Source organism: Harpia harpyja, chromosome 16, assembly GCF_026419915.1.
Source record: "Harpia harpyja isolate bHarHar1 chromosome 16, bHarHar1 primary haplotype, whole genome shotgun sequence".
Lineage (NCBI taxonomy): Eukaryota > Metazoa > Chordata > Aves > Accipitriformes > Accipitridae > Harpia > Harpia harpyja.
In genome coordinates, this window is record NC_068955.1 from 23,479,742 (window position 1) to 23,506,841 (window position 27,100).

General features: G+C 35.6%; 1 protein-coding gene across 6 annotated transcripts in view; it reads right to left on the minus strand.

Moving 5' to 3' along the window:
* The window catches only part of PPFIBP2 (PPFIA binding protein 2), a 116,326-nt gene that overhangs the window by 70,592 nt on the left and 18,634 nt on the right, over positions 1–27,100 (minus strand). For 5 of the 6 annotated variants that reach the window (XM_052810535.1, XM_052810537.1, XM_052810539.1 and 2 more), the window contains exons 2-3: positions 21,011–21,106; positions 5,746–5,960 (exon numbers count right to left, since the gene is read on the minus strand). In XM_052810535.1, the coding sequence (XP_052666495.1) occupies positions 5,746–5,960; positions 21,011–21,077 (282 nt within the window). In that variant the 5' untranslated portion in view covers positions 21,078–21,106. The remainder of the gene's footprint in view (positions 1–5,745; positions 5,961–21,010; positions 21,107–27,100) is intronic. The other variant, XM_052810536.1, reaches the window with a different exon arrangement.

Below are 27,100 nucleotides of genomic sequence, written 5' to 3' on the forward strand. Positions count from 1 at the left end.
GGCAAAAATAAACATGAATGCTTACGGAATGATGGCTTTTCTACACTGTCCCAAGCAGGCTCTACTGGTCCATTTTCAATTTAACATGTGTTAATACCACTTGGCAATGGGAAGATTCAGCTATATATAGCTCCATCGTGACTCTCAACAGTCGAGTCCCACAGTCAAATCTACCAGCAGATAAATAAACCGGCTTTAACTGGCATTGCTCAGAATATATTCTCTTCCCACTCAGCTGTTGCTGAAAAATTCTATTGATACTTTTATAAAAGCATGTTTTCAAGTATATTGAAGTGCCCTGTATTGCAGTCATTTTCTGCCTCTGTTCTGGACAGATAAGTCTTTGAAATGAATCGTAGACAAAAGTGAAACAAAGAGACCAGTGATTATGTTTCAGCAGAGCACTTTAACACATACTTAAAATAAAACTTTGAAGTAATTTCAAAACTTCACAAACACCACCAAGTCAGAATTCTGAACTGGGGTTTACTGTTTTAATCCGAGTCTCTGTGAAGACACTGGGGAAAAAAATTCCTTGATTTTAACACACAGTGGAAACAATCTCTTCTGAATGTTAATCATGACCAAATGGCACTCAAGACTCTAAGAAATTTATCCTATTTCTGCTAAAAAGTCTGGTTTTACCACTACAAAACACAGAGCATGAAATGAGACAAAGCACAGCATATATCATAAGGCAAATTGCACTATTTTAACAAATTGCCTCTACCACACATTCCTCTACTATTTCTTCTGCTCTTCTCCCCTTCCTGTTTCCTCAAATTTAGAACATTTAGACGACTTTCAGAATTAGGCTTCTGAGAAAAAACATAATCAGGACAATACTAATGAGTTTTCAAGAATCAGCATTTTAAGGGTTAGTATATAAAGCTACATGGTGAAGTGGCTTGCTTTAAATATAAATGTTCCACTGGAAGGAAGATCATGTTTTGCAATCCTGGAAATGAGGCTTTCACTCATGCTTAAAATCGTTTTATGACCACTGTAAGAACACTAGGGTTCCTCTTTACTCAGAAAAGGGCTCCATAAAGATGTATAGAATAAAAAAAAGAATTAACAGTGTAGAAGCTCATTTAGAGTTATGAAATGAAACTGTAACTAAATACATTCTTCTCATAGCTCACCAAGTCAAACAGTCAGTTGTTACTGCAGCAGTTAATTTTTAATGCTGAAATTACTACCTGCTTTGCGATATATCATGTGGTCACTAGCAATACTAAAATATTTAACAAGCAGCATTGAAACCATACACAAAATTGTTTTACATGAACTCTCAATGATAATCCCCAGATCTTTTTGTTCGGCTTTTAAGGCCAAAGAATTTACAATCGTAAACACTTTGAGGCAAAAATTTTTAATATGGTTCTTAAGTAGTTAAAAGTCTATAATTAATGATGCTTTATTCCATATTAGCTTTGTCAAAAGGTTTGTGCAGTTACAGCAACTATTAAATCCTCATTCTATGGTACACAGCAATAATCTTTCTAAATTCAGCGTTTACTTTGTCAAACCTTTTTCATCTATCTCAAAGCAGCAGCAACACAATTACTGTGCTCAGTTGCACTGTAAACTCAAGAACCTGATATGTTCACAGATCCTAGACCACAGGAACGCAAAAAGGAGCCTTTTCAAAAAGCACACCTTTAGTTCTACAAATGGTATGCCTCTTCTTTAGAGGATCATAGAGGATAAGCACAAAATCCAACTCCGTCGAATCACTGAAACACCAAATCATCACCAATGGTTCCATAAAAAAGGAATAAAGCAGATGCTTTCAAAAGAGGAAGTAAGCAAGGTAGTATCAGGTATGAAACACAATGTCTACAGTTTTCACACTCTAGGCATATCTAAATTTTCCCACATCTTTGGTGTTCACACCTATAGCAGACAGACCAAAGAATGTAAGTTACAACAACAAAAAAAAAAAAAAAAAAAAGCTTCCTGACTGATCAGTAATAAGCCAATGTGCCTCAAAGCTCACCAAAATGCTAAACTCCACAGTCTTATTTATTTAAACACTAGGTGTAGTTCAGCATACTAAGTGGCAATTACCAAAGCTGCAAAGCTACTTGGATTGTAAGGCCAAGGGGCAATTTTCTGCAGAAGTTATTTTTCCCATTCTAGTACAATTGAGCTGTAGTTTCTAGATGATACTCGAACACAAACAAACAATATAAAGAAGGTTCAGTCACTTTCTGTCTAACCTGCAATCCCGAGTACTGCTGTGTAGCACAAATAGAACTAGTTGGGATAGCCCTAGTCTGCCTCAGAGAGCCTTCAGGGCTGCATTAGGTTATGATGATTGCTAATGCAGAAGGAACACACAAGAAAATAATTGGGCCTTCTATTCTGTACTTCTGCTTAAACCAAAATGCTACCTGTTAAATGCTTTTGTTCTATACTATCCAGCAGGAACTAGTCTTGAGCCATCTTTCTGACTCCCCTTTCTGCCATTTCCCATTAAAAACCAATATAGAGAAGTAGCAAAACACAAATTCAAATTATTTCCATAAGGCACATTGTATTCTTGATTAAGGATGGCAGCTGCCATGATTTTTAAGACAATTTTCAAGCACGCATATAAGTAAAGAAGAATCATAAAACAACACTCTTTTCTTGAAAGGAGCATGATTATCTGCTTTTAAAATAAATGTCAGATTGCTTTTTGTATCTTTATTTTCGAATGTATTCCTAGTCAGGATAAGCTGGGAATATTTTTGACCTCACCTATTCCTGTAATGTTAGAAACAAAGCAGTTGCTGTATTCTCTAAAACCAGTAGCTTATTCAGTACATGCTAGATCAGCCCTCCAGCTTCAAAGGAAGGTGCATGGACCCCAAAAATAAACAGATGTGGAAATAATTGTCCACAAAAGAAATTCCCCCTCCAATCCAACCTATAATAGCTCTAAAAAACAGCTCAAAAGCATCAATTCACCATCCACTCCGAAGTTTGTTACAATTCAACTATTGCTACTGATATCAAACATTGTTTTATGTAGCATTTCAGTTGAATACAACAATTAAAATATATTCCAAATCTCTGTACTGAATTATCAGCCTACACTTTAAAGAGAATGCTTAGAAGAGACACTTAGCAGCAAATTCCACTTGAGAGTATCTGGCATTTTCTATGTAATGATGTTTTACCTGAGAGTTACCAGTTGCAACAACTGGGCACCCACACCTCAGGGGTGCCTGTGGGAACTTGTGGGGTGCTTGCTCACCAGCGCGTGGGTTAGCAGACCGAAGGGAGCTCCACAGCTACACACAAACACTAAAGCACCCACGTGTCCATTAGGAGATGTGTGGATAGGGGAACCCACTTCCACAAAAGAGGCTGTTCATGCTTGTAACCAACACCAGCTGTGAGAGAGAGGTGTGCATGTAACTGTGAATGTGTATGTGTGCATGTCTGTGTGATTTTAACTTTTTGGAATTAGTTATAGAACTGCATTTAGAAATTTGTAGGTGTTCCTTAACATTTCTTGAGCGTCTAGTATTCTGGTTTATCTGTTGTATTGCTGATGTTGATCCTAAATATATAGTTCACTGATTTCTAGTTAATTATCTCTTTAATAAATCAGCAAACCACTTCAATCTCGATGTGTTTAAACCATGGGAATTGAGCTGGAGTTTTTTTATGACACTCCAACATTTCATAGACTAATGATTACCAAACTTCATTTGAGGCTTCCAATGGGAATGGATTCATTGAGCTAGAGGGTTCTCATTCTCCATAGCTTACTATCTTGACTATCCTTTTTCACGTATCAAGTATCATGTTTCACAGCTCTGGGCTGGAATTAAGGAGTTTTCAGTATGGGACATAACCATGAAATACATATTCCATTTCACTGAACTGAGTGAATTTTATCAGACAACTTCTCAATTTCCAAGTGAAACTGCTGCTTGTCAGTGGAGAAAGCTCTTCCAAAATTCAAGTCCATGGAAGTTGCGTGCATGCTTACAAATTACTTGCATTTGTAAAAAAATATAAAAAAAGGTCTATAAATACATAAATTACTACCCATTTTTGAATAACAGTCACAGCAACTGTGCACTACCCTCCCTTTGCATGTCTTTAAAAGAAGTGCAGAATTGTTCCATACAGAACAGTGCAAAATATTTTAAAAACAGTGGTCACAACATACTGCACTAGAGATACTCTATATCACCAGTTTCCCTGTTCTGTTGGTTCTGAATCCAGACTGCCCAATTGCTTTATCAAATGAATACTACTTTTGATGCACTAGAAAAGGCTTTTAGGACATCAGTAAAATGCAACTCTAAGAGGGAACTGTGGCTTCTGTTTTGGCTGGTTTCCCATAAAAAAGAAGAGATACACATATATAAATACGAGGAGTCAAAACATCAAGTGTTACCCACCTTGTAGAGCTGAAAAGCTAGCTTAATTAATATTTCTGCAACAGAGGGGCCAAAAGCCAGAGCACCAGATTCAAACTCTTCAACTTGGTGGTTGAGGGCCAACTTTACTGTGAACAACTCTGCAAATCTATGCCTTTTATCCATTAAAAATATCTTTCAGCTATTGCAAAGCTTTGAAGAAGCATTAAAATTTCTGCCAAAGCAGGAATTCAGTAAGAGCTGGCCTGAGGTTATGGACTCAAAATCTAATACTGTAAATCCAAATTAAACATTGCCTCTACCTTTTGCTTTCAAAACTGGGATCAAATTCTCGTTCCTTTTTCTCATACGGTCCCAAACAGGACTTTCCAGCCATAGACCTGCACTCTGTGGAGAATGCCAACAAACCAGCAGTTGACAAGTTCAAAGAAAAGCAGCTACCTTTCCAACAACATCAGGTTACAATAGGCACAAGGCAGCTATAGCAGATGATAAACACTGAACCAGAAGCCACAGACACAGTTACGTAGAAGTCACATGCATTGACAAAGCCAGAAGAAAATCCATTCATCTAGAAAACTTTTCTGAAGTTGAGAAAGTGATAGGTAGCTTTTACTCATTAGGAAACCACCATTCACTTGCAGTGACAGGCTTGGTGAAGAGGAGTGTTCTGTCAGGACCTGGTGTTTCTCTTTCTTTACATCCAATGGGTCTCCTCTTTTAAGGTCTGTCTGAAGATCTGCTCCTCACTTGGTAAGCCTCAATCTCTTCCAGGTAGTCAACTGTTTATTCCCCATCTATCCCAATATGAATGTCTCACATTCGGAAGCTAGAGCTTTCCTGTGTTTACCACCACTGCCTGGTGTACAAGATACTTTGGAGATTCATAATACTGACAGTTAAGGTAAAGGAAATGTAGTGAGGAAAAGGATAGGAGAATCATGCAATTTGAATTTGTCCCTTCAACAGACAATGCCAAATTAGTGGTTTAAAAATGAAAAGTTTTATAACTCGTTATAAACTTGTTTGTTATCTCCAGCAAAGGACCAACCAAACCAACCAAAAAAAAAAAAAACCCGCAGAAAAGATAACTTTTCTGGTAGTTCATTTTTACTATCTTTTCTCTCACCAAGGACAAAATAAGGTCTTTTACCAACATCTTACGCTCCTATACCTACATTGCTTTAGTAATCAGCACATAAAGTGGTAATATCCTCAGCTTTCTATGATTGCTCACCATCCCCTGCAGCTCTCTAAGTATGCATATTTCAGTTGTTATAAAAATAACTGAAGTATCAAAATACTTGAACCAATGCTGTTTGCAAACAAAAGGGAAAAGCTATAAATAACTACTTACCAGATTCTCTTCAAACCACTCCCGTATACACACTGCTGTGGCCCCTGGAATTTGATTTCGTAATGCTTCTTTCTCTTGAGGATCCTCTAGCATTTCCAATGCCATCTTTAGATCTTCCAGGAGATGCAAAATTTGAAATGTGCCCAAGTATACTGATGGAGCAGGTGACACAATATCATAACCACCATTAGCATACTCTGTAGCTGACTTTGTACCTAAAACAAGTGAAACCAGGAAAGACGATAATGTAATACAATTGTTTTGTAAGTGACAAATATATAGGTACTACACACTACAACATTTGGACTTCAGAAGCTAACTGACAAGCATCAGTATTTCAGGCTTACAAATACTTGAGTTAGTCTCTAGATAAATAATGACACTGGAGAATTAAATGTGAGAGGTATGTACAAGCATATTAAAAAACAATTTTGATGTAGAAAACATTTGCAATGTCTGTTAAATTACAAACGCCAAAACCTTACCACAAATTACCTGTAATTTTCCACAGTTACCATGAGATGTCACTAACTTCTCAGCTACATAGAAGTCTCCACATAGAGCAGTGTTAAGCAACTTAACAAAGATTGATGCAGTCCTTTGACAAGAAACTTAGATGAAAATAGATTGTGTTACCAGAACTAGAAAAATATGTGACCTTGAGCAGGTTTATAACCCTCCCACAGAGAACAAACCCCCAAAAGTTAGTAATAAAAATGGCTATGAAACTTTGCTAGCTCTCTAAATTACAAAAAGCCCTCTAAATTACACCACCTCCCTCCTGCCAACCTTCCAGCACCAATATTATTTTCTCAAGAACAGTAAGCACAGCAACAAACATATCTCATTTGATGGAAGAATTGTAAATAATACAAATTCTAATATCTCAGAGTCTTTTTGTCTTAATACCCTGTGTTTCAATGAGATGCACACTAAAATGAGCTATCTTTTCTCAGTCCTGAATTTCAGACCTTGATTTCATTTAATATCCATTTGTTTCTTTAAGAACTAGTCAGATGGAAAACTTCTATTTGCTCTACTTTTTACAGTTTTTATTTACAATTCATTGCCTCATGTACATAACAGATTGTACTCATGCCTTCATTCCTGTTCTCTCTGGCATAAGCGATCACATTTTCCCCCTTTATTTGACTTCATGGGAGAATTGTTTTAGGCTTTTGATCATTCGTATTGTACTCCTCTCAATCCTTTCATTTTGTAACATGCTTTACAGGTGTATGTTGGATCCACATAGCATATAGTATTCCTTAGAACACTGTATCATTGATCTACACAAGGGGATTATAATAATCTCCACACTATTCTTCATTTTAGTCCTGTGTTTAACATCATTTACATCTTATTTAGGAACAGAAATCTTCACTGGGCCTTTGAAAATTATTTTCTAAGTTTTTTTTCCTGAGCAGACCTATTTAATTTGAAACCCAGATGTATAAGTAATTCAAATTTTCTTCCTGAATGCACACTACTTTGCATTAATCAGTGTTAGTTTGCCTGCGGTGGTTATTTATCCACCATGATTCGGACATTACAAACTATGTTTGAACCCAATGATTCATTTTACATATAGCCTGATATACAACTAATACTTAAATACAACTCATCAATACACTGACACTCTAGGTCCTAGTACACTGAAATGTCTTCTGTACCTAGATTAGCTTTTAACCAAAATGCTAACTGATCATTTAATCCTAATGTTGTTTTCCATCTCAATCAGTTTTTGGTCCAATACAATATTTTGTCTCTCATTTTGTGAATACTTAACTTTTCTCAAAGCTTTTGGGAAAATTCTAAATATTAACCAGTTTTCCTTCAACCACTGCTTTAATGACAAAAAGAATTCTGTCAGATCAAATATCTTTGCAAAAAATTGTGTGGTTTGAATTCTACTGTACAATATATGTGGCTTTTTGTTTGACTGTTTTAAAGAATGCAAAGCCATCTCTAGAAATTTCTGAAGTTTTTGCAAGGCTCAGTAGTAGGGATTTTATTTTTTTTAAAGCAACACTCTTATTTTCACTACTGGAGTATTTGGTAGAGTCTTAACCTCTTTTCAAACTCATAATATTTCCTGTTTGGTCCTGTTGACTTCTGCTACTTATGAGTTTATTTTAATACCTCAAGTGTGAGATCTCATCTTAATTTCTGGCTAAGACCATGTCCAAGATAAAGTTTCTTCAATATCCGGCGCTACAAAGACTGCTACACAGGACAACTTCACCTCATATATCAACCTTGTCTTCCTGAATTGTTTCCTTTCAAGGAGAGGATCAACTAACTGTTTTGCTGGATTTGAGTATTCTAACCACTAGAACATATTTTCTTGTGTATTTCTATACTCTCAGCTATTTATAGTTGTTTCTGTTTATGTACTTCCTAATGCAGATTAATATTAAACTCTAGCAACTAAAAATAGCAGATTTCCAAATTGTGTAAGAGCCATTTGGATCATGTAACCTCTTAAATCTTTTCATTCAGCTGGAGTGGCTGACTACACACACACACTAACTGAAATCTGGCATTGTCTTCTTAAGTAGCATGGATGCCACTTTTAAAGATATGACTTCCTTGGTTATTGTGACATTAGGACTTTTAAACTAGTTTTCTCACTCTTTCTTTTGGAAAACTCCATGCTAATTTTTTTCTGTCTTTTTGCTTAGCAAGCACTTTTCACACTAGAAAAGCAGACAGGTTCCAAAGTTATTTCATAATCAGCTTTGTTAGCTACCCCTTCAATGAACTGACAATTTAAAATAGATACGGAATGGGAAAAACTTAATGGAGCATTCTGCGATAGTATTCTTCATGTTATTTATATGAATACTTTTTATATACAGACAAGAGAGAAAAAAACAAACAAAACTCCACACAATCCAAACAAAACCACACAAACTTTCAGGCCCACAACCAATACTTCAGGTGTGAAATAAAAGCCATAATCTTTAAGATAAATACAGATTTAAAACAGTTGTTCACGAGTTCAGTTAATTATACTAGGTAGTTTATACAGCCATACCATACATACCACTAACTTTCTTGAGGAGAGTATTGGTGACATCTTCCCTCACCAGTCTAAATGCCTCACTACATATCACATCTTGCCCCCATCCTTAGATAATCATGGCTACAACATTACTGGTAACACCTACCTTCTACAGAAAATAATTTTATATTCTGTAGGAAAATTCAATAACAGTGAAATACAGACATTTTGGCACGCCTTTATTTGACTTGCCTCTATCAAAACACTAGGAAAAAAAACCCCATACACACACACACTCTAATCTTGGCAAATGAAAGAACTGTCACCCTTAAAAAACTCAGTTCTATAAAGGTAAAAATTTTCAAGCATTGGAGCACAGCCAGGGCCAGCCAGGAATTATATATTACATGATTTCCTGAGACTGGGCATATTCCATATGTATGCTTTAGTTATTCCAAGCTCTTCAGCTGACTGTTCAGACTGGCAGAATTCTAAGCATCCTCAAAGTCTCGCATTTTACACAGCAATGGAAGGTCATAATTTCTCAGTACTCTCAAGAACTGGGTCCATGTGTAAGGCACATATGCCAAGTTTCCATAGTTGTAATCTAAGGTGGGTCTTGAGGACAGTCATGTCCTGTGTAGGGACATTTGGAAGGTGGTAATGTGTTTTTACTGGGAAGGAACATCAGCTTGACGTGTAGTGATTGAGACAAGTCTATTTAAGAATTTTCAGGTTTTTTTCTTACTGTTCCCTTTCCTGCCTCAAGTTTTCCTCCATTTAAGTTTGCATGAAATGAGAAATAAAAAAGAAGCCAGAAGAAGGAAATATTTTTCTATTCATTGCTAACAAAAAGAGATGCAAGAAATGAAAATCATGAGACATCCTTATGGCAAACACATGTTCCCTGAACTACCTAACAACACACAAAAGCTGGTATATCTTACAACTTACCCCATACCTATGACTGGAATTCATTTTGAGCATAAATAGTACAGGATTTTAAACTGCAGAAGACAATAAAGATACTTCAAAATTTTCTTAGCTAATAATAGTAAACGGACAGCACAGTATTTTTTTGCTTATATGAATAAAGATATAATGATCTTACAAGTGAACTGTCTGTAAATTCTTATATGCATTATTTCCATTAAACCTTGAAAGGAAAAACATCTCTTCGATTAATACCAACTAAAGTTAAATGAAGGAAGTAGAGATTGAAAGGCTCGATTTCATTCATAATTTTAAATCTTTCAACTGAGGTTATTATCCATGAAATAAATTATTAATATATATATATATATCTATCAGTACTATTCAAGATTTGTATTTAGACTTCAAAAAGCAGGCACTGGTGAAAGAAGAATGTACCCATGTTTGACACCATCAGAAAGACAAACAAAACCCCAAACCATATCTGTATCCTTATCATGCCAAGAATACAGGGCATAATTCTGAGATGTGCTGAAGATTCTAGCTTTCAGCAATCAAAATTCCACTAGCTTAAAGTCACTGGGATCACAAATATTAAGCAAGGACTTAGAAGCGCTTTGCTTTGGTGTGTAGGGGCCAGAGTACTCAACAAAAGTTAGAAGGCCCTCCCATGAGTAGTTCTCCTTGTCTGGAACAGGAGCTACCCACAGATCTCAAGTGCATCACTAAGAGAACATGACCTTTCACACCTCCCCATCAAATACATGCATACACTCTTTTGTGAAATAATTTTTAAACTGGTTTGCTATGGGTTGCTACTGTAGCACCTTTTATTCTCCCCGCTGAAATGGAAAATGAAGATTTCTCTGAACACAACAACTAATGCACTTTATACTAGGTAAAGAAATGCAGAAATGCAGAGTTCAACTCAGCATTTTAATTCAGAAAGCTTCCTGTTTTACTGCTTAAATTCAAAAGAATCACAGGCTTGCTTCTCTTATTTGCTTTCCATGTAGTTTCATATTAAGTAGGATATATATTGCTCACCAGAAGGACAAGAACACACCCTGAAAAAACAGAAGTAAAAGTGCGTAGGAGTAAATAATTATATTTCTTTGCATTAGTTTAAACCTTTATATCATCATGCTGCAAAGCACATTAAGTTTTAGCACCAGACAGTAAGAATTTGGATCTCCTTGCAGACTCATGCAAAAAAAAAAGAGATGCCACAGTGCAAACAGAACACTATGTGTTACCAATATACAATACCATTAACAGCAATTAATTTGTGTGTAGCTTTTTTATAGATAGCTGAGGTGGGGAAGAATGTGGTCCAAGCATAAGAATTTTTTAGATACTCAGGAAAAATGAGTGCAGTTTTGAACTCTTGCAAAAAGACTCATTTTGTATAGCCTTGAACAAGTCACAGTCTTCCTGTGCCTCATTTTTTCCAGGGGTAAACAGGACACAGGGGAATCTTTTGTCATTATGTTTATATAATATTCAACACCATGGTTTCCTAGTGTACTACTGGAACACAATTAATCATCATAAATGTCCACCTTAGAGGAGCAGGAAAGAAAGAAAGGGAAGAAAAAGTATTGGAACTCAGACATTCCAAGCAGCTCAATTCTGGCTTCCACATACAGACAGTGTATGAAGGAGGTTAAATGTTGCTGCACGGTATATGTATGGTAGAAAGAATAACAAAAGTAATAAAAAAAGGAAAACAACCTTTAAGTTACACATTTCATACACCCTAACCATGCAAGCACATTTTTAGTTCAAAGTTCCTTGCAATTAGCTGAATGGCTTCAAAGAAACGTTCCTTTTGGGCAAATACATAACCTATTGCAAAAACAGCACTACTGGTGGCTTGCAAAAATAAGTTACTAAGCAGAAACAAAGAAGCAGAAAGCCTTGCTAGTTTGAAAATCCACTCTCCTCAGCTTACATTGTATACATTCATCTATCACCCAACTTTCATCACTCTTAGCAGTAGATACAGTTTCTGATCTCTCACTTTTCCTTACATCTTAACTTCTGATCCCCTGCATTCATCCTTATGATCTCAGTCTTTTCGCTCTAAAACTGGTTGAGTTTTAGAAAAAAATCCTGGTAACACACAACTCAACCATCAGTGGTTAAAAAGAGATTTTCCTAAAACTGCTGACTCCTTTAGTCAAGAAAACAGAAAAAAACAACAAAAGCCCCACAATAAAACCCAAAAGCTACTTCTATGCTGGGGTAAGGATGACTTTCTATAAAGCCAAAATACTCAAGGGTAACAGTTTTGATATCTGACCAACAGTGGTTAGAATGAAATTATAAGCATACATTTTCTCTGGCCTTTCAGTCAATCATTACACTGCTAGAGAACTTTTTTTTTTACCTGAGTTTTTACTCAACGAGTATATAGGGTGTCCAAGTTCTTCCTCTCTCCTTCAAGATTACAAAGTGTAATTTTCTTTGAAGCACAAGTCTCTTTTTCTCATGAAGATAGCCTTGAAAACGTGAATTTATGTAAACTAGTAGTAAGGTCTGGATGGGACATAATTCAGCCTCCTCGTTCCTAAGCCTTCTGTCAAAGGAGTGAAGAGGTAGCTCACAAAATCCTTTCTTCTAATACTGTAATGTAAAATACATCACAAATGGTGTGTTTTGAATCATAGCTCATATTAGCTTCTCGTCAAATCTCTGCTTTTAGATCTTTAACTACAAGGAACAGTAACTGTTAAGCTGGATTAGCAGGAAGCCCTAGGAAAAAAATTCCAAGCCTAGAAACGTTAATGACCACATTCAGATGCAAGTTTCATGCAGCTCGGATGATTTTCAGCTGAGCTTTATTTACAACCACATGTGGAATCCTTGAGACAATTTTCAAGAACTGTCTATAATTTCTTATGCAAATTATCTATGTAATTACTCAACCTTTTTCCTTTTACATGCTTATAGACTTCAAGCTGTGATGTGCAGCACATTAGGTACTGTATACACAACTACAACAAAAAGATCTCTCCTATCCAGAAACACAAGCTAAGCAGCCAGGAAGATGGATTATGCAGCTATGATGGAGATTTGAGGCCAAGTCTCCATCACACAGGAAAAACCAGGATCAACACATTTTATTAAAGACAAAGAAGAACAAATACTTGCACCAATTTTCTCTCTCTCTCTTTTTTCCCTGTATTTACACAGAAAAATATGTGTATTTAGGGTCAGTGAAACCAGCAGTCTAATTAAAACAGTGTTGTGAGACAACAAATACATCTTTTTAGTACAAAATCCATAATTGTTTGTAGTAAGCAGTAGTAAGCTACTGGTAACATGAATACTGTTTCATGAAAAAAATGAATCTCTGAAAGCATAGGGAAAATAAGAACATTCCATTTTTGTGAGGAAATAAAGGCATCTTGTTTCATAAAAATTACACTATTTTGATTTTTAAAAACTCTTTCAAATCAATTTCATTGCCTTAAAGTAGGAAGTTGAGAAGCTATGATTTTGAATTTAAAGAAGTCCCATGTTTGATAAAACTTGTTTAAATTTAAATCTTGGAAATCTATTCACTAGCCTGTTAAACAACTGAGTGACTCATGTACTAAAAAGCAGATCAGATCATATAAACCACAAAAGAACCTTTGTGTCTCAGATTTTCAATCCTATGGGGTTATGGCCATCATGGTTTAACTGCCTTTCTTTGCTACATATTGTATCTGCAGCTATTTACATTTCTGTTTCTTTTCAATCTTTTTTCAAAACTTAATACAAACACCTATGAAGTATGGATTTTGTTTTGCATAAACACAATGCAGTACTGCATTTCTGGTGAGCTGATGTAGGTATCCAGGTCATGACAGTATTTTTATTGTTTTATACTTACAGAACTGTTTATCTATAGTCAGAGATAAAGACTTTAAAGTAGCATATTTCAATTGCAAAGATTTCTCCGTTTTGAATTAGTTTTAACTCTTACTTTCAAGAAAACTTCTAATTCTGTTGTTTTGCTGGAAAGACAGGAACACATGCAAGGGAAGCTGAAGACCGACTTGATCACTAAATCACTGTTTGACTAGGACCTTCAAAGGACAATTTTGTCTTATACAAAACAATTTTAAACATCTATTTTTGTAAAAGATCATTAAGTGTTTATAGAAAACAAGTTCTCAATGCTTTCAGCTCCATAAGATTCTGTAGTACCGACCCGTTTATAGAGGGAATCCATCAGTACTACAAACAAGATTCAGAGCCTTCACTCTCTATCTTTTGCTCAGACCCCCACTATCGGTGAGAAAATATGCTTAGGATAGTGAAAGTATGGGAAGCATGTTTTGGGACAGGAGCCCAAAGAGCTATAATGACCTCTTGCAAGGTTAAGCACTCAAAATTGAGGAAATTCCAAACTCCAGGTTGCTCTGGCAACCCTGGGTAAGGAATGAGTAGACAACGCTGCACACGCGCAATCAACATGCAAGTTGCCATGATTTTCACATGCTTTTAAAACACAGATCAAAACTGCACTTGAACAGTTATGCAAGGTCTTAACTTGAAAGCTACAGCATGTGCAAAGCCCCTACAAAATATAGTATCAAACGGCTGTATGGTTATTCAACTGTGCGGAGTTTGTGAGACCACGTCTTAGATGTTGTTAACAAATCTAAGAGAAAGATGATAGATAGCTGACGTGAAAAATTATGGATTAAATAAACAGAAAGACAGTGAATTGCTATATTTTTAAAGTTTTAAAAGATTTTAAATTGTTATAAATCTGTTATTGTTGACAACATCTAAGGAATTAACTCATTAGCTTTTCCAAAGTCAAGTATCTGAAGCTAAATGTCAGTACCTAACAAGCTACAAGAACTGTTATAAATGTTGAACTACAAATTAGAAACTCTAAATATTTGTGGTAAGTGTTTATATTTTCCCCTTTAATATCCAGGATGATTAAAGGTCACCATTTTTATCTTTTTTTCCCCTCACAATATTCTTGATACATAATTTTCTGTGACTGTTATGACAGGAAGTTATACATTCCTCTATCAAAGACCTGATTTCAAGTAATTTATTATTTAATTTCATTTTTCACACCTCTATTGCTATAAGATCAATGCATAAATATGCTCCAGCTAATGGTTTCAAAAAGCCACTACAGTGTCTTGTATAGTACAACTTCACAAATGCTCACCTTAATTAATGCATAGCAGTAACAAGATAAGTGCTGTAGTTATATTATTTCTTTTGTTCAGAAAAAAGCTGAAATTATTGGTTGAAAAAGAACAAAAAATGAAAAGGAAATACACTAATCATAACTGAAGCACAGCCTATTAACACAATTACAATTTATTTAGACAATACAAGAAAACCACTGCAGCTATTGCTGCTCAATTACTCTGATCTATAATGAAAGAAATTGCTCATTATTTAAATTATTCTATTCCCTCATCATAATTTCAACTATAGTCTGTGTCAGTTCAGTGCTCCAAAATGAAATTCTACAAAGATCTCTGTATTAAAATGATAAAAAGCTATACACCTTTACTATAGAAACTAAATTTTGAATTTGAAAATACTGTGAACCTTGAATAGGACATAAGTGATAAAAATATAAAGCCATCTGGAAGTATACAAATTGAAAAGAAAAAATAGAAGCTATTCTCTAGTCATTCTGAACAATCACAAGAGGCTCGTACTGCCCATCAGCTGCATGTCACCCAGCATGTATGTCAAATAAGACCCACCCCACGCTCCAACACACACCACAAAAAAATAGGATTAAGTGCGCTCTGTCTGGTCTGGACAATTTCAGTCCCTTATGAAGCAGAACAGAGTTGTCTACCTTCTTCACTTAAAGTGCTGTGAGACTAGTCCTTACATTCTGAATGAATCCTGTGATGATGTAATATGACTATTCATGGTTAAAGGATGAGGTCACTAGGAAAAATTTTGATTTCCTATTATTTATGTAGGAACTCAGTGAAAACCTTATTCCACAAAACCTAAAATTCATCCAAAGGGGTTCAAATGAGAGTGTTAGTATTTTTTGACCAGTCCTGCGTTTTTAATCCAAGTTCTAATCACTTAACTAGAGGTGATTTAGTAATCTAACACATCCAGGAACATAGCGTAGCTCTGGAACTTGAACTCAATTCTTTTCACAGTAAAATTACGATGGGGCAGAACAATAAAAGAAAAAAAGAAGAAAAAAACCCCACAACCCCCCCCATAAACAGGTCCTCCTTCAAATTCTGGCAAGTAGATCCTATGAGGGAAATATATTAAACTTGAACTAAAATCTTGTTCATCTCTTAAGTATAATTTCCTCTAAAGGCTCCTTTTTCAGCAAGGGTGTGGGAAGTGGTTGGGTTTGTAGCACACAGCCAAAGCTGTGTTGTGAACTGAACACAAGTGTTCTGCCACCTCGAGAGAAGAGAATTTAAACTGCATACTTCTTGGACAACTTCTTGACAAAATTTTTAATTATTTATATTTTTTAATCTTTCAGTACTAATACTGAAATATCAGTACACACCCATGTGATAACACATTTAACTTTCTCATTATTTTTCAGTAAGCAATAATTGCAGGAGCTCTGGTTAAAAAGAAATTCAATAATTACACTGATTACTTGGTGAATTTGAAGAGACTTGAGCTGCAGCCTATAATATTGTGACAGGAGTTTTTAGATCTTACAATTATGGTCATTATTCACAAAAGGAGATAATGGATTTCCAGATTGTTGACAGAGAGAGGCAGTTTGATATAAAATAAAATAAAAATTTTAATTCATTAGGATATATTGCAAAGAAAAAATAATCAAAATCCATAGTCCTATAAAGAAACCCATTTTAATAAATGAGTACAAGCTGAATAAAAGGGAAAGTAATGACTTGGTCAAACCTCAGAAGGAAGCAATGCCAAAGTCATTCACCTCAAATAAAGAATGTGTAGACAGATCTGACATACGGGTGCTTTCTTTAGAGAAAGCCTCTGTTTGGAGTGCAAGTCATTCTAGCTAATGGGTAAGTCATGTTCATTGACAATCACATTAGCCCTTTTTGCTATTTTAGTCAAATCAGGCTAATCATTTAGCATGCCTAATTTATATAGCTATGAGGGTGGGTTATCAGTACAGATGTACTGAAGCATAAAAGACTTGGGAACACTGACCTATCTGTCAAATTTGATCAAGCCCAATGAAATTCAATTTGTTAATCTTGCTTTACAATCCTACTCTCATGCACTCTAAACACTAATACATTTTGTATTGCACTGAGATGCACAGTCTACAGTGAGACTTTTTATCTGGATTAATCAGAATCATGTATGAGCTATGTTAACATTTGGAGTAAGGGACAACGCTTTTAAAATTAGAAGGCTAAAAGTAGGACTGCAAATCCATAAATATTTGTAATATGTATTTGCATGCCCAGCTCTTACCTTAAAGGACAAGACCACAATCTAATATTTTAATAATAACTACAGCTAATAGTCAGGACTGTTTTATCATTAAACAGAGAGAATGCTGGTTTTGCATGTATATATATACACATCTACTCAAGCTTCAAAAATTAACCAATGCAAGTTACACATCTCTGGACTTCTCACTTCTCTAAAACAGTGATTAATGCTCATTTTGTGCCTAAAGCAAAGATTTCTGAGGCCAAGAGAAGAGCATGCCTCTCCTAGTATCCACTCAGGCCTCATTCCAAATGAAACATCTTTTTCATCAGCTACGTAAGTTTCCAACAGTAATGAAGTTTAGCCTTAGTCTTTGAATCCAGTGCTGCTGTGAGATATCCACGGAATTTGGATACAGTGAACTGAAAGCACAAGCTCTGAACAGTTGATTTTTTGCTGTTTCCAGTCTACTCTAAGAGCAGCTACATTTGCACAGATGATTTGTCCAATATTTGCATAATATGGTATATATATAAATCTGCAGTTAGAAGACTCTCAGTCCTGGTTTGTTTCATGATAGTCCTCCCGTCCTCCTTCTGATGGAGCATCCTACCTTATTTGTTCTCTCACCGTACAGGACAAGAAAACACTCCCTGTTTTCCAGTCCCTGCCCAAATTGCATACAGAAGTTTACTGGACTGAATTAGAATCAAACTTGAATAATTACTATGTTCCTCAATTTGAGATGAATTTGAATAATAACTGTATCCCAGTATAAGCTCCAGCAGATCTATTTTGTCCTTCAGTCATACCAAAATATTCAAGAAATATTTCTGGAACCCACAGAACACTAGCTAGAGGAGAACAACCAGAACAGACTTAACTCAACCTGTCTTAAAATGTCTTATCTATTTCTAGTAATGGAAAATAATAAATCAATCAATCAATCAGGTAAACAACCTTCACACCCAACTGAGCTTTTACTTTATATTATAACTAAAAAATAAGTAAAAGAATAAAGCAATATGATTTTTATTGGTACAGGTAGATATAATTCTGAAATCATATGGGAAGTATTCAATTAACATTGATAAGACTCGAGACACGCATTGTCTGGGAAATATCTTGGTTTTTTTCCCATTATATTCCCATATAAGCCTGTTTTCCATATTATATTGAACATCAGTGGACATTAGACTAAAATTATAAGTAATGGGAAGTCATAGAGTCAACTCTCTTGAAGAGGTTGCCAATTTGCTTGTGATCTATCCCTGCACTGTGGAGACAAACTCTACATACCACTAGCATGCCTGAATCTTTTTGTTTCAGAGCTTGGGTACCAACACCACTACAAAACAGCTGTGAATGGGACATGCAACCTGCTGACTCACACAGAGTATTTCTTCCATCATTTGCTTTGCTTCTCTGTATCACTGTCTCCACCATCATGGCAACTAAGTGAGTGGGGTAAAAGCAATGTTGTTTGGAAGCCTGAACAATTTAACTCTATTCCTTTTTTTATCAAGGTTAAACCCTAAAATGTTATGGGCACAAACAATCTGAAAAAGGAGTGGGGAAAAGGAAAAGAATGTTAAAAACAAAAAAATCAAACCTGGCTTCCAACCTCAATTATTTTTCTAGCATGAAACTAGAAGTAATATGTGATTTTCTTAGGCAGTCATATATTGCCATTTAATCAGTTACGCCACATATTACAAGGCTATCTTTCCGTACCATGGAAAAAATACCCAACACTAACCACCTATTGTCTTACCCAGAACCAGCCTCACAACAACCATTTTTCAGAGCTTCCATTCATGGAAACACTACTGAGTAGCAACATTATCCTCTCACTGGAAAAACCATACAGCCTGTAAGTCTGCAACATTTTTTTGAAGGGAATATGAAATGGTATCTTCAAGTAAAACTGAAATTTCTTCTAAACAAAACATAGCACTGCTCAGATAAGCAAGGTGATAGACCTGTTTGTTGAATACATGGTCTAAAAGACCATGCTCATAAGAGGAGATACCAGACAATTTGAGATATGTTGGAAGCATGATCTATTAACAGAAAAGATTGAAGCAGATGAAATCCTATGGAATGACAAGCATGAAAATCCTCAAAATCATGGCAAGTTTGCTAACCGTTTCCTTCAAATGAAAACATGCCACAAAGCTCTGGCAATTCCTGGAAAAAAGTAAGTGTCTAATCTGAAAATCAATTTAACTAGAATATGTCTATTTTTCTTTCTTTTGATTTTTCTGAAGAACAGAATCATCAGTGCATCCATGGTATCACCAATGTGTGCTCGGCTACGTATAAATCATCACAGAAGAGAGATATTGAGTTAAAATTTCCAGATGCATGCAGATGATTTATGAGCACAGGTTCCATAGCATAATTAAAGGGACACGGGCTTCTATGTTACTTTGGCTTTTTTATAGCACTAGCCGGTATGATAACTCAAGGTTTGCAATGGCTAAGAAATTATTTCAGTTCCCTAGTTTATGAATTATGGTTTAGGACTTGCTTTTCTTGTTCTCTCTTTACATATCTGAGGGAAGCCCAATGCTTCCCTGACTATCTGTTTACATGTTTTGTAAGAGCCGAAGAAATAAACTCCCAATTAACTTCTGTTGGTTAAAATCTTGTTTGAATAAAGTTTTGCATTCAGAAAAAGAAGGGAGAAGGAAATACGTATCTAAATTCTCCTATTTGCCTGGAACTTGTTCCATTGGTGTGAAAAGTTATTTGTGGAGTTGTATCTATCACATAGTCACATTTGCACTTCTGTATATCTTAGCAGTCTGTTAAAGCTTGCACATTTAGAATAAAGTGAAGATTCATATGTGGATGAGGGAAAAAAAAAAATCTAGAGATTCTTTAAACTAAAAATCCTGGATAATGACTTCCTGCCTAATCACAGCTAGTCTGATATTGTAAACTCCATATTAGTCTCTGGATAGAGAGCTTTACTAGAAGAGCAGGAAGAAGAACAGGAAGAAGCACAACTGCAGCAACAAGAGGCTGATGTCATCTACTTCATCATTAGGGGGAAAAAAAAAATGAAGGGACAGCATGGATGTCACTGTTTAAATTTACAAAGCTTTAGCGAATGCTTTCCCATTGTGCACAAGTGAGATCATGGCCCTACCCCGATACTTCTTTTAGGAACTCATACTGAACGGTGTATAAGCACAAACCTCAAGGCTACTGAGTTCTAACCACAGAAATTAACTTCTCTTCTTGGATGCTGTAATGTTGAGAGAAATTTTTTTAATTGCCTTACCATGAGAGCACCAAAAGACAGCAAATACTGTCTTGCATCATATACCTTTCTAGTGGACAGCTGAGTAAAAAAGAAATTAATAACTCCACTCCTGGATTTAAATGTCAACAAAAAGATACACATTCTAACTCATTAGGCCATGAAGGTAATTAATAGCTAAGCTATTTTAAATATATACATCATAAATAAAATTGTGTATATTTTTATATATATACGTATTTATGTATATCTGTGTCTGTGTGTAAAATACAGATATATATACTATCCAGCTAACTGGAAGACTTGGTGAAAACTTTTTTCAAAGACACACTGAAATAACAAACTAACACATACAATATGGAATGTTACCACATGAGTTAGGATGTGTTTATACTACCATATAGCCTTAGAGCAAAGTAAATCTCTCTTACTTCAATATTCACATGTCTGAGGTGGAGTTGCAGGTTTTCTTCCTTTATTTTACTTTAAATTTTCTTCACATAACAGTTGAACCAGAGAAATTTGCGTGCCGCAGAACTCGACAAATTGAGAATAATAAGTAAAAAAAAACAAACAGGAAAATTGCAGGAGGGAAAAAGACAAACATAGTTAAATCAAAAAAGAGTTTGGTGTAAAAGAAAGCATTATTATACCTGCAATGATGTCATCCATCTGCTCCAAAGCTGCTTCCAGCATATGACTAGCGTCAGAAGCCATCATCTGTGATTTCTTCAGACCTTTACTTTCTACTGAAAAAACAGATGAAACCATGTGTATTACACTAAACCAGACCTGATAGAAAAATATATGTCACTGTTACGTTATAAATTAAGCCACACAAGCAAAAGTCCACACTAGCAAAAGTACAGCCTAGTAATATGAAAACTAACAAAATTGTTCCTATTCTTGATAGATAACTTGGGATTTCTGAGTTTTTCATTCACTGTTAATTTATATTTTTTAAGAGATTTTACTAAAACAAGAAAATGCAGATGGAAACAAACCCAAACAATCTCAAATACCGGAAGCTTGAGATTCCCCTACCCCTCATCCTTAACAGTGGTTTCCTAGATTCAAAGTTCAGTGCATTTCAACCTTTTGCACTGTGTGGAAAAAGATGGTTGACTAGGTTTCAATGAAGGAATGAACACATGGTGAAAAACATGCTTAACCTATAAGCAGAACTCCGTAGGAGCTCTGCTTTTTGATTGCTGCCTTAAGAGTAAAGACAATTCCGAAATCATTTTTACTCCTTTCTATATCCCTATTCAATCTTTCTACCACTTCTTTCATGACACTGGAAACAGAGTTCTTTCTGTTCCAATAACCAAAATGCCCTAGGTATGAAGTTTCTGAAGTTACTGCTGCCTCTTTAAAACAGGATTAAAGACATTCATGTTACCATCTGACATTAAGGATAACAAACAAAATGTTCCAAAATTAGTCTCTACTTGTGAGTTGGTGTTGCCGGACTCTTAGTCAAGTAGCAGTCATTATTGTCAACAGATGACATTTCAAAGGCGAAAAAAATTGACACTGTCCATTTCACTGCCAGTGAGAAAATTCTCTCTGAAATAAGGCCCTTTTGCACATCACTTCATCGCCGAAGTATGAAACCAGTGCCCACACAGCAATGAACAAGGATCGTACTTATACATAATTCTTGCAGTGCTCTAACACACAACTAAAAATACTGAAAAAGCCTAATTTAAAGGGTCATAGAATTTTGATTTCTCTTCCATGAAGGGTGCAATTCAGCCTTCTCACATTCAATCTTCTGATAAAGCAAGTTTTTAAATCTTTGATTCAAAACTGTTCAATTTTGACAGCTTTCTAAGCACCACAAAAGACACCTGTCTGACAATGGCTAGAGATATCCTTCAAATGATGCAGGTTGTAGACAAGTGTATCAGCAATGGTCAGATGTTTGTGGGGCCGATGATTCCAATGCCACTGAAATTTCACTAATCTGTATTTATCATGCAATTACCTATGCTAAGAATTCAACTATTCTGAATTTAAATAAATATTACAATAATCTCTAATGGCAATTCACATAGATGAAAATATTTTGATACTGTGTTCATCCAGTGACAGTTCAGACACTGGCCACCATGACCAATTGCATGACTTTTAGCTAAAGCACCCGCATTTACTATCTCAGTTGGAGCCTGCCTAAACACTAGAATGTAGAATTAGCAGCCAGAGGATAAAGTCAGCTTTAAAATAAAAGCTTACTCATTTTTTGTTTCAGAGGGACCATCAGAAAAAAAAAAAAAAAAAAATCCCTAAAAGTACACTTGAGGCTGAGTCCAAATTAATGCATCATAAGAAAAGTTCAATCTCAGTAATAAGCCCAGTGCAATGGAAAATTTTTACAAACAATTCAAAATTATTTGCTTCTCTTACAAACTAAAAATCCTGAGACACAGGCTTTTCTCCATGGTGCTGGTGAAATATACACAAAGCAAGCTAATTTATTAATAACCTCTGTGTTATCAGTAAGGTGTGTGTCCTATGTCCATTCTAGTCAATGTATACAACACCACTATCTAGAGGGACAGATGCAGGAGTAAGAGTCAGAAACTACTACGCTCTAATTTGAGCTCTGCCATTTATAGCTTGTTGTAATGGGTAAGCCATTATTTAACTTCAGATCAAATTAATCTGAAGAGCAATATGAGAATGCCTTATCAGAAAACGGAAGAAATATCTTTAGTGTCACCCAAGGCAAAGATTAATGTAAATGAATGGTTGGTTTTGGTCTCTCCATTTTTATCAAATTAATAACTTAAGTATGAACAATGATAAATGTAACTGAATTTCACCAAAATGCATCTGACTCAAACATTTCATTTAATGGTATTGGAAATAACACAAATTATGCTCAGAATAATCTGGAAAGTCATTAAATCAGCTGATATAAACTTAAAATTTCAGAATGCTTACACATGTGAATGTTACAGACACTCCCTCTGATTCTGTTGCCAATTTGTTGGTTTCGGTAGATTTCCATCTACTGTTGTCACATCTACCTGCCAGTAGCTTAGTAGATTCACTAAATACTTTAGAGATACCTGATTCTCAGCTGCAATAAGCCTCCTTCCTTGCAATATTTCCCCTAGTTCAAAGCAACCATAACATCGGTAATAATCACCTCAGTGAAAGGAAATCCACCTACAGTAAGCAGCTGCCAAAGAGGCACCTAGGCTACCTTGCTCCTTTGGTGGTTGTGGCTACCAGCCATTCCCCCAGAAATCTATGGCCACCAGTTGTGTTGGTAAACCAGGACAGTAGACTGGCTCAAAATTAGAAGGGAGAAAAAGAGTGAAAAATACTAAACATAGCATAGAGTTTCTATTGCTACACTGTACTGCATGCTCTTATTTGTGCTGTAAGCTACTGCTCCGCGTGCTTAAAGCGGCTAGAGCAATACACAGATGTTATTAACAAAAAATGCAGAACTACCATTTCTTCCAAACATCAAATATAGTATTTGACCATCTGTAGTGAAAAAGGTACAGAAAATGCTGACACATTACATTACAAACTTGAAATTTTACTTATACAAAAACCTTCAGTCAAGACCTTGGCACAAACCATGAAGTTTTGCTGAAAATATCACCAGAACTAAGTCTTCTATCTCCTCCCAGCCTCCACAGTCCACCTGTATACACAGTGTATTTGCTGCTTAACTGCATTAAGCTAGAGTAAAACCTGCTGATCAAACAATGATTTATTAATAAAAGCAATGTTCTTTGCTCCAGAGCAATAATGTAATATTACTTGCTTGACATCTTTTTCTAGACAGACCTGTTGCTTGTGCTTCAGGCAAGTCTTACTTTCCCAGACACTCCCTTCTTACAGTTTGACTGTTCTGAGCAATATTATGAAAAGAGCTTGTTAGCTCTCATATGCTTTCAGTTACCATTTCTGATCTAGTTCTATAGAAATATCTGCAATCGTGGATTCTTTTTATATTATTACTAAATAACAAGACACCTGTATCAATCCCAAGGCATGCCGAGTGCATCAAACAGGATCCATCTATTTGCTGGTATTTTAATTGCAATTCCTTTTACGGTTTTCATTCCTGAATGACATCAACAGATGCAGAACACCATGACTTATCTACCTATATAAAAATATACATATATTTTGAAAAATAAGTTATTTCAGCTTTGGTAAGGACTGAACAAAAACTCTCTCTAACATTACAGTACAAGCTTTAATATTAGCAAATTCAAACCTTCAGAATTTATTAGACTAATTTATATACCAGCAAAATACAAGAACCCATCTACTCACCTTTTCAGGTCCCTATGAAGACAAGAATTTACTTTTTCGCCTGATCAGTAAAAATTGCTCACTATTAATAGCCAAAGTTTTACTGTTAAGCAGATGTAAGTCTAAATTATTATCATCCCTTCTAAGGCACACGCTCATACTAATTTAGAGCCCAGCCCACAAAGATATTGCAACCCTGTTTGTTATAATTACCTAAGTAATAAGATCTTCCAGGAAGTGCAGACAGAGGGAACTGGTCTGAATGCCCTAAATTTATTTTGCTCAGCTAGCTTTACCCTATAAATCCCAAGCTGAAATTTGCATTTCAAATAAAATATCTCTGGTAGAACTATTGTGCTTAGAGCCAATATTCCTTGCAAATTTCTTAACCTACTTTCTGTATGTAAAACTACAGCTTACTGTGTCCAAAAAGAACATAATATTTAACAGACATATTCACTATGAGCAAGACGTATTCAGAATTGTGAAAAGCCTTAATTAAATTTGAATCTTTCACAGCTGCCTTGAACCAGCAGCTGTCCAGAGATAAGAATGTGAACATTTAGGCAACTCATAACTCAGATGTTTTTCCAAGGTTGCTCCTAATACTTAGGTTGCCAACTTTATCAGTTATGGAGAGAGGTGTGATTTTTGACAAGAACTCTTGAAATCCAGATCTTGCCTTAATATCAATGCTTTGAGTGGCCTACAAATTCCTCATTTAGAAGACACAGCTAATAATTAACTACCACCAGCTTTTTTCTGGGATGAATAAATACATGTTTGTAAACTGTTTAAAGATTCAAATTCAAGTATCATATTGCTTTGTACTTAATGGTATAATGAAATATCAAGTGGCTTGGGTAAGCTTCAGAAGTCCTCCCTGCTTTTTTCAGCTGCAAGATGACTCCTGAGCTGGAATGAACAAATGCGCACAATTTCCACCCCCGTCATTTCCCACCTTGCTTCTCCCCCAGCCACATGCTGTATTGTATCCAGTCACCCCACAGGAACACAATTGCTGATTCATCTCCAACCTGGCTCGGTAGTTCTCACACCACCATCAAATACAAAAGTTATAAATACATATTTGAATCCTGGCCTTTTAGAACCTGGCATACCTCTCTAATTAAGTTAATCCTTAGTCCTAAATAACTATCCACAGCTGCTGGCAACAGAAGAATTTCTGATGATCACTAGAATGACAGCCTAAGGAACACTACTTATAGGGCATCTTCCAGGACTATCCAGCCAGAAATCCCACTCATCTGATTATAACTTAAACACTACTTGCTCTATTTCCCCTTCATGTGCTTCATTGGAACAGGCAGAAGGGTAAATAGAATCTTTCCTTCATTGATTACCCTTTATGTAATAAATAAACCCAAGAATATAGAGGGTTTTTTAAGAATAACTAGAATGGGAATAAAAAAAATAATATTTCTTTTCAGCCAGAAAGTGTAAAGGGTCCACACTAAGGGGGAGAGGGAAACTCTAGAGAGAAATATAGATTAGCCAAAGCTGAATGAAGACCTGATACTGAACTATTTCAGGTAGATGGTAGAAGAACTGGTAAAGTCTCTAGTCAACATATTGCTGGGAGTCCTTACATGAAGGGACATCCTTAGGCAAAGCACAGTACTAGTACAATACCTCCGTGGTAAAAATGAACTAAGGTCATTAACTAAATAAGCTAAACTGACTTATGCAGGCAGCTGGGTATTACTCTGGCACTGTAAAACCACCACATTTATGTGCTGCTGATAAAAGTAGAGTGACAAGCAGTAAGAACTATGCTGCTTTTAAACATATTATACTAAATAATTTGATTTAAAATATGAAGGGAACTGAATGTAGTTAAATTTACTGCATTATGAAGTAGCAAAGTCAAAGCCAAACATCTGTTTTTAAAAATAAACCCATTAAGTTTGCTAATATGAGTCTGAACCTCAATTTTGGGGGAAGGGAGGGAGAAGGAAAAAAGAAAGCACCCTTAAAAATATGCTAAATGATCTGATACTTTATGATGCTTTAAGAACACAGATCACCACATAGTAACTCCTCCACATGGATATTAAGTTACAGTTGCTATTGGTACCATAACCAAATTTCCTGACTCATGTTTGTACAAAGTCTCATCCTTACATATAAAAGCTGACGCTGACAGAATGGCATGTGCAAAGTGAGGTTTCTTCAGCTCCTCTCTATAGCAGTTCTGTCAACTGTAGAAAGCCCTTCATTCCTTCAGTGTTGTTTTAAACATTGCTCATAAAAGCTTAAAAAAGCATGTCATAAATTAATTTTAAATTGTTATCAGATATTTTAAGTTTTCTCTTTGTTATACACAATATAAAGGGAAATGTTGTAGCTTCTGACTTTGCAAATCTTAAAACCAAAATTGCGTTCATTATTTATTATTGAATTAAGTGAAAATAACCACTAATTACTTTAGTTCA